This window comes from Saccostrea cucullata, unplaced genomic scaffold (assembly GCF_032062105.1).
Source record: "Saccostrea cucullata isolate Sc308-1 unplaced genomic scaffold, CSIRO_AGI_Scuc_v1 ctg659, whole genome shotgun sequence".
NCBI lineage: Eukaryota > Metazoa > Mollusca > Bivalvia > Ostreida > Ostreidae > Saccostrea > Saccostrea cuccullata.
In genome coordinates this window covers 134,494-143,614 of record NW_026927632.1, presented here as the reverse complement: position 1 = coordinate 143,614, position 9,121 = coordinate 134,494, and the positions used below count along the sequence as shown (strand labels likewise).

Below are 9,121 nucleotides of genomic sequence, written 5' to 3'. Positions count from 1 at the left end.
ATTGAAAAACTCTTTACAAACCACACAAGTTGATAACACTAAGTTTTCCATAAAAAACAGTTCATATGTCTTGTGATAATGAAAATTGTACGTTTAGATTCCAAGTATAAATCAGAAAAAAATAATTCTCAGACTCCTTATTACATTCCTTATATTTTATAAAAGCAGGTCAAACGAAGGTAATTACAAAGTTTTTTAATTCTGATGACTCTAGTATTTTTGAGAAAAAGGAGAACTTTTTACTATCATACAATGTCTCCGTGAGCAACTAAGGAGAAGCAGATTTTGTAAAAATTAATCGTAAAAATCCTTTGGAGCATCTTTCTTGGTAAGACGTTTGATAAAGTCGTTAGCCTTTTGCATCATGGTCAGGAGATAGAAGAGGGCTAGAATGTCCTTTTCCAGTGTGGGAAGATTTTCCTCGTGGTAGTTTGCCATTGGGAAAACATTCGTTAATGGGATCTGCATGTACTCGGCAGCTTTCGTACATGTATCTCTCACATTCTGACTTCGAAAGATATCCCGCAAGCTATTTGAGTTTGAGATGCGAAGCTTATCAACCTTATTGAAAAGAACTGTCTGTGGTAAATCTAGAAATATGAATGTAATCATATAAAATTTCAATTGTAATATTTGCTACATGACATAAATAATTTTGTCACATTCCGTCCATAAAATACATTGTCAAGAGTCCAAGTATAACTTGGGTGCTACTGGTATTATTTCAGAACAGGCACATAGGGTTGTGTAAATAAAAGCGCTATATTTTTTTTTGTCAACAATAAAACGGTCTATATCAATATCATGATGACATTTTGTTTTCTAAGTTTTAAGATCTACATGTAAGATGTACTTATTAAAAAGGTTTGATGATTTTTTCGAGCTCGTATTTTTATGCCCCTGGATTAAAAGATCCCGAGGGTATTTTTATTTTGTCTTGTCTGTTAGTCTGCCTATCTGTCTCTTGTCAACTTTAACCTAGCCCATAACTAATGATTCCACTTCAGTCTACGTCCCACTCCAGATTTATGTTACCAACGGTGGCATATAATGTTTCACAAACATATCTTATTTGCAATATGCTTTAATTAATTGACGTAATAATTACGAGTTTAAAAAGTAAACACTTTAATGTGCGTATTTCGGTCTAACATGCATCAATAACTCAAACGACGATATGGTCTGTGTGAAATGAATAGCCAAAAGGATACAACAAGTGAGTAATCATTGCATTTCTGTAAATAACTTACGTTTTGCTAACCCTAGGTTTGTGTTTTGTTATGAACTTTTATCGGGATTGTTGCAATAAAAAGCGAATTTATTATCTATTATTGTTATTATTATTATTATTTTTTTTTTTTTGCACTTTTTGATACCGGTATATCAATCCATAATCCATGATCGCATTCACGTAAAATCATTGTAACACTAAAACTTGGATATTTAAAAAAAGATCCCATTATATAAATGATGCCTATTTTGGAGGGTAACATTTGAAATTGACACCCCAAGGAAAACCATTGTCAACCGACGCGTTAGCGGAGGTTGACAATGGTTTTCCGAGGGGTGTCAATTTCAAATGTTACCCTCCAAAACAGGCACCATTTATTTTATTATACTGAATGTCTTATTGATTAAAGACGTCAGCAAAAAAAACCGTCGATCGTCTTTACGTTCATGTATAGAAAGATTTCACACTCACCGGTTCACTAATCTCCTTATTGTTTGCTTGATACTCGAATTAGAGTCATTTATCATATAAAGCTTCGTTATTTCTGGTTCGCAAGCATGTTTCCTACACTCGCAAGCATGTATCGTCTGTCGTTTGTTGTTTTCAAGTAAGCTATATCGGACGCAAGCTTTTATTGACGTCAAGTTAATTCCGGTTCTTTCAAACGCGCAACTGACATTTTGAGAATTCTACGGTGAACCGTACGCGCATAATTTCCACGCATGTGGCATTACCGTTGTGTTACCCGTTGTCACGTGTGTTGCTAAGGCTGAGGGTAATCGAACGGATTGTTAACTGCGTCTAAACCAATCAGATTTTAGTATTTAACATGAAAGTATAATAATAAATATTGTCCTATGAACTATATGCCCGGTATTAAAGAATGAAGAGGAATTATTAAAACGCAAAAATGGGTCAGTAGTTAAGTTGGTAAGGTATCTTTCCATTTGCGTTATGGTCATTAAACACTATTTGTGTCCTTGTAGGTTGAAATGATGGCCAACTGCTTTCATTAATTTTCTTGGTTTTAACGGTCAAACGATAATTATTGTTTCTTCAGTGGAGATGTCACATTTCTCTAACATACTCTTTTATGTTAGTTAATGATATGTTTGACAGGCGTATGAAGCTTTGATAATAATGTTTCAAATATTTGATAAAAGAATTTTTCATGATTTGAGGTTAGATATATGTTTTTAATTCAATATTCAACAAAAAATATTTTGTTTTGTTTTGTTGTTTTCCAGAGCGGATGTTAAAGCATTTAAGTGTATGTTTTCTAAGAAAGTTTGGTAAAATCTTACGCTGCGAGGCTAGATTTTCTCGAACAAATCGTAATTGCTCCTCGGTTTTGTGATCCGTCAAATGTTCGGAAGGATTCTCAGCATTGGCGACATACACAATACAGTGCATGCGGTCCTTTGTTTCTGGGTTCTTTCTATAATAAGCATCATTTTCGTCTATAGCCGCTACCGGATTGATCTGCAATATATTAATTAACCGAGTCTGAAATAAAACAATTTAATATTTGGAAGTTTTTTCTGATTCTAAACAATAAGGACAAACTAACAATTGAATTACATTACAAACGAGATAACTTTTCCACAAGCAATTTCTTTTTTTGTGTAGTAATTTCCGCTTTCACATGTTTAGAACTCCCAACTTATTTAATACTCAATAGCATGACCCGAGTACAGTGAATTTATGAACAGAGATTGGCTACTGACATTGAAATTAATATTTTGTAAATGTTGTAGTACTTATAATGATCCTGTTTTGCAAATATAATTGATCATTTGGTCGTATTTTTCGCTTACGTATTTTGTATCAATTGGTAGGCCTTTGTTTCTATACTGAATGTGACTAAGAAATGTATACATAGGGCTAACTGTGTGTGTCATCGGTCAACCTCCTAGACCTCCTAGACCTCTGATCACACCCTTAAAATGTCAAGGGGTAGGTGTTGTCTGCCCTTTTTGTTTTTAAATTTGTATTGTTTATAGAATATAAGAGATTGTTCATTGCTCATTATCTTCATCTTATCCATGTACCTAGATTGTATACTGTTTTAAAATTAGTATTTACAGTATTTGTGTGCTTGAAGAGCACACAGTTTGTGCTACTTGCTTGGATTTTGAAAAAAAAAATTCTTGAAAAAAAGGAGACAGAAATATTACTTTAAAAAAGAGATATTATATGTAACATCCATGTTTACGCGTTAACCGTATATTCCATAACCTTGTATCCGCTTTTAACACGTCCTTCAACGATTGCTCTAATGTCCTCTGTTGGAACCCCGTATTCAACATTAAGTCCTCTGCAATCAAATAGCCGCAGCGGTAAGATCTTCCCTTCTTTCGTTTGCATTGGAATTGATTCAAGCTGGGAAGGAAGATTAAAAGAAAATATAATATTTTAGCAGCTATGAATCTTAAAACCCCCCACTAATTTTCTTTTTGAATAAACAAGCACGGGCAATGTTTTAAAATATTTTCTTAAAAACTCTAAATAATGAATGCCTTTGTACATATTTAGCATAGTATTTCTGCTAATGTCTTACATAAAAATCAATTTTACTTTATTATAAAATAAACATACCGGTATCTTAGATAAATAAGGAACGAATACACAATGACACCTTGAAAGTATTGGATATTGAATAGCTTGGATATTGATTACTGTATTCTTCTAAAGCAGAAGCATGCATGCAATGATATAATTATGCAACTATCTTTGAAATACAGGTTGTTGGTGATATTGAAGTATACTCAAGTTATAAACTAACTTGAGGTACTCAACTATCACTATTTTTCATCGTTGCAGATAAGGGTAAGGAGACCCGAAAATGTAGGACGACGGTCAGAGGTTTCATGCAAGAAATAAGCCATTGTGTAAAAATGTTAAATCTATAAGTTCATGGAAAGTGTACAGTATTCGACATTGTTTTCGTATTTTGGCTGCCAAAATGTTTCTCATAATGTTTTCCATTCGTATTTGTTTTAATTCTTCTAACACACGTATCTTGCTTGTTAATAGTTAAAAGAAAAACAAAATTATTTCACTTTTAAAAATTCTATGGGTTTTAAATAATATCCTCTTAAAGACTTCCTGCCTGGGTAATGATCAAGTCTAGATATTGCACACAATCTAAGTCTATGCCTAAGTAGTTATCTTCTAGATTTTATTTCGAAGCATACGTTTTCGATACGTTATTAATTGATTTTTGTGTTTAGTAGCAGTAGCCTAAGAATGGGATTCAAAATGAAGGAAGCGTACTATTTTGGCTCATCTGTTGTCTGTAGTCGTCATAGTTGTAAACTTTTCACATTTTCATCTTCTGCTTAAGAACCACTTGGCCAATTTCAGCTTAACTTGCCACAAAGTATCCTTGGGTGAATGGAGATTCAAGTTTGTTCAAATGAAGGGCCATGTCCTCATCAAAGGGGAGATAATTATGATTTAGTGAAAAATTAATGGGATATTTTTAAAATCTTGTCAAGAACCACTGGGCCATGAAAATGAAACTCATGTGAAAGCATCACCATGACATGTAGATTCAAGTTTGTTCAAATCACGTAGGGTGGGCCCACAATGGGGTATACAAGTTTAACTATGGAATACATTAGAAAAATCTTTAAAAATCTTCTTCTCAAGAACCCCTTTGCCCGGAAAGATGAAACTCATGTGGAAGCATCACCATGTGATGTGAAATCCTTAAAATTCTTCTTAAGTACCATTTGGCCAGGAAAGATGAAACTCAAATAGATGCATCCTCTGGAAGTGTAGATTCCGTTTGTTCAAATCATGACCCTGGTTTAGGGTGGGGCCACAATGGGGTACCATATTTTAACATAGGAATACATAAAAAAAATCATGTAAGCTACAAATCTGCAAATTATATACCCGTACCCGTGCTTTTTCTACAACTAAGGATTTTTTATTAATGATTAAGCTAAATCTTCCGTAACAAGATCTTTTAAAGCTGTAAATTATATTATTAGAAGTTTATGAAAATTGGCCCAAGAAATTAAAATAATTCTACATTGGTAAAGCATTGTACAAAAATAAAAGGAAAAAATTACAGCTGTGGTGACACTTTTCGAGGCCTTTTGGTAGACCAGGTTTGTCGTCACTATTCTGTCGTCATTGGTTATTGCTGTTGCACAGGTATTAAAGAATGATGACTTTCCAGAAGCAGCTTGACCAAGAAGTAAAATATTAAAATAACTTATGTCTCCATCTGGTCTCATCGTGATTATTTTCTGCAGAAGCTCCTGTTTGAACTAAAAAAATACGAAGAAATGAAGCAAATTATACAGAAACAAGTTAAGGACACTCTCTACACTGCATTAAATTTCAGGGTACTTTTGTGTAATTAGACGGAAAAAACCATTTAATACGTAGACAGAATAAATTGTAACCTGAGCTGTATCACACAGTTTAGAATATTTCCAAGCCAAATATTCTAAGCATTAGACCAAAATAGAGTATTTGAAAACTTTATTGACATGTATTTTATCCCTTTGAATAAGCAAAGGCAATTTTTATCTATTATTACTTCATTGTTTTTGAAAAAAAAAATCCCGAGTAAATACATTAAAATGAGTTCAAAGTATCCTCCTTTTGCTAGTTAATTTTCTCAAAGTCCAAAAAAACATTTTTCATCAATGTATATAGAGGGCCCTTAGTACGAAATTAAAGCATGTCATCAAGTTTTATATTTAACACATACGAATCAAGGTAAAAAACATTAGTAAACATGATACTAGTCAGTATTTAAGGTATTCTTGCCAAATATCCTCTGTCGAAGGTTTCTTCAGAGAGTCAAATAATACAAAAGTCTACATATCCTTGATTATTTGAAGAATGTCCATTTTAAACAATTATTACTATAAATAGAAATGGAGATCTCCGCTTATTCTACATTTCAGGAAATGATCTCTTTTACTTGTAAGTCACATTATGTCAGTTACATTTAATTGCAGTTTGTTTGCAAATTGTAGATCTCTAATTTGAGAAATAGTGCACATATCTACATCTTTTCGTTAGTATACAATGTGTCTAATTTTGGACATTTGTACCATTTATAGAAATAAGAGCCTATCTTAAATAATGTGTGAATCATTGTATAATCCCTTGTTATAATTGATAAAATATTGGTGAGAGCAGTATGTTTATCACTTATGTTTTACTGGAGCTTCTAAATGATAGAAAATAGTTATTTTTTCACATATTATGAGACAATCTATCTTTAGGCATTTGAAGCCATAAATAGAAAATAGAAATCCCTTGGAATAATATGGCATTTTAAACTCTGCTCAATTCGAATTTTTTTTAATAGATTTTTTTTATATATGTATATTTATAGATACAGGATACGAAAAAGTATTGAGATCCAACTCCAATTTTTTCATGAAATGACCCTTCAAATACCGAAGTATGAAATCGCACACAATATTTAAAAAAATTCATAGACAATTTGTTTAATTTAATCCTAAAGAATCAATACCTATTTTCCAAATTTTCACATTTTCAGAAACAATGTCATTTTGCAGAAACTTTTTCTTAGAGTGGGAATAATTCTGGAATATCCGAATTTATGCCCTACATACCTTAAATGTTTTCTAATGATGCAATGATTTATGTTTGTTTTTTACTACATAAAGATACAATTACATTTTACATTTCCTCAATTTTAATGTTTTTATTTCGTCAAAAAGGGCCAAAAATGGTCATATTTATTGGATCCGTTTCCATAGCAACCAGGAGAACGTGTGAAACTTCCAACACCATGTTTGCTAGTTTTGTACCAAGACGCACCTGTAGTGCAACTTTCATCAAAATCGGAGAGATGTCGTTCCCAAGCCCTATAGTACATTTTTGGTGCTTACAGAGAATGCATGTTAAGTTACAAATAGATACAATTTGAGAAATAAAGATGGTTGAAAAAGATTGTAGAAACATTAAAATGTTGTTCATATTGAATAAAAAATACCTCTTTAGCCCAAGGATCCTCCCATTTAGCAGATATTGTTCTCCAAGGATTCTGTAGGGGCTCTAAAGTATAGAGATAATTACATTTATCGTTCATGAAACATTTATCATATTATATTTTACCAAAGAAAGACAAATAATTAACATTAGTTTTAACAATTTTCATATCATACCCATATATTTCTTTCTTTTCTCTTCATCTGCAAGGTAAGCACAGAAATTGAACAACCATATTCATAGTATTTTATAATTGATTGATCTTGTTTGACAGCAAATATTCCAAATCTTACCTTCTTTTTGACGTTGTTGCAGCTTCAATTCTAAAATCCAATTTTACAAATATAATTACATTTATCGTGCATAAATTATTTATCGTAAAATATTTTCACCAGGAATAGAAAAAAAAATTAACATCATCTTTTAAAATTTTCGTATCATACCCAGATATTTCTGTATTTTTCCTTCATTTACAAGATAGGCACAGAAATTGAACGACCGTACTCACGATCATTGTATTTTATGATTAATAGATGTTATTAATGCAGTAAAATACTGCAAATCTTACCTTCTATTTGACGCTGTTGTAGTTGCAATGCTGAAATTCAATATAACATACAATGGTAAATCACATATTTTGTGGGGTCAAATTTTCGTGGTCTGAGGAAAAAAATATGGGTTTGTGAGGATTTGATTTCATGGATGGTGAATTTTTGAGTAGTAATGTCTGTGAAAAATTATATTTCATCGAAACACAAATTTGTGGGTCTCTTCATACCTCAAAAACCACGAAAATAAAGCATCCACAAAAATCAGTAATTTCACAGTATATTAGAATAGACAAAATTTAACATAAACTTTTACAATTTTCATATCATACCCAGGCATTCCCGTCTTTCCTCTTCACACACACAGAAATTGAACGACCATAGTTTTAAAATATATTATAATTACATTTATTCTTCATTAAACATTTATCATAATGTATTTTCTTCAGGAATTTATTTAACATCAACCTTTCAAATTTTCATATCATACCCAGATATTTCTTTTCTTTTCATTTGCAAGATAGGCACAGATGTTGAATACGGAAGCGTAAAGGTCTCTTCACTTGTTGTTCATAATTTATTGTCTTATATTTTCTTGACTCATCAACATATAAAGCGTAAAAACTCCTTATCCATACACATAATTTGAGTTGTATTTAATTGTGTTAAAAATAATGTAAGATTCTTTCTTTTATCTAATTGATTGTATTGCTCTAAGTTTTATCGACTTAAAAATCATATTGATTTTTAAAATATCGATCAAACAAAATATTTAAATAATCAATATAGTTTTTGTCGAAAATCATGAAAAATAATTAAAGAAAATTTGTGAGGAAGACACGGAAGCGTAAATGGCTCTACACTTGTTGTGTTAAAACTTTGTATATTGTCTTATATTTTATCGAGTTATCAACATATAAAGTGTTATACCTCCTTATTTATGCCCATATTTTGAATTGTATTAAGGTGTATTTACATAATTGAAGGCAACTTCTTTTGTTCAATAGATCTTATTGCTTTAACTTTTATCGACTGAAATATTATACTAATTTTCAAATATCGATCTAAACAAAATATTTATTCATGTCAATATAGTTTTGTCGATATGAAGAAATAAATAGGAAGATTTATCGATATAGATATATGAATATTTTCAAGAGAAGTCAGAAAAAGGTGTTTATGAATTAATTTGGCGGGGGCGGGAAATCTAATGAATCTTCACTTCACTTGGGAAGCTTATGTACCATGTATTTGCTATCGTGTACGATTATAGGCTGAAACAAATTAAAAAAATATTTGAAAAGTGGAGATGGAGAGACATCAAAAAATTAAATTATATGCATTGTCATGG

The 9,121-nt window shown here is 31.4% G+C and overlaps 1 protein-coding gene across 1 annotated transcript; it reads right to left on the bottom strand.

Annotated features, from left to right (window-relative positions):
- Nucleotides 1-237: 237 nt before the first annotated feature.
- Nucleotides 238-7,421, bottom strand: LOC134275038 (interferon-induced protein 44-like). The gene is made up of 6 exons (XM_062757276.1): nucleotides 7,399-7,421; nucleotides 7,227-7,288; nucleotides 5,314-5,514; nucleotides 3,470-3,613; nucleotides 2,536-2,713; nucleotides 238-590 (listed from the first exon to the last, which is right to left on the bottom strand). The coding sequence occupies exons 1-6, from the start codon at nucleotides 7,400-7,402 to the stop codon at nucleotides 295-297; spliced, it is 885 nt and encodes a 294-aa protein (XP_062613260.1). The 5' UTR covers nucleotides 7,403-7,421; the 3' UTR covers nucleotides 238-294.
- Nucleotides 7,422-9,121: the final 1,700 nt, after the last annotated feature.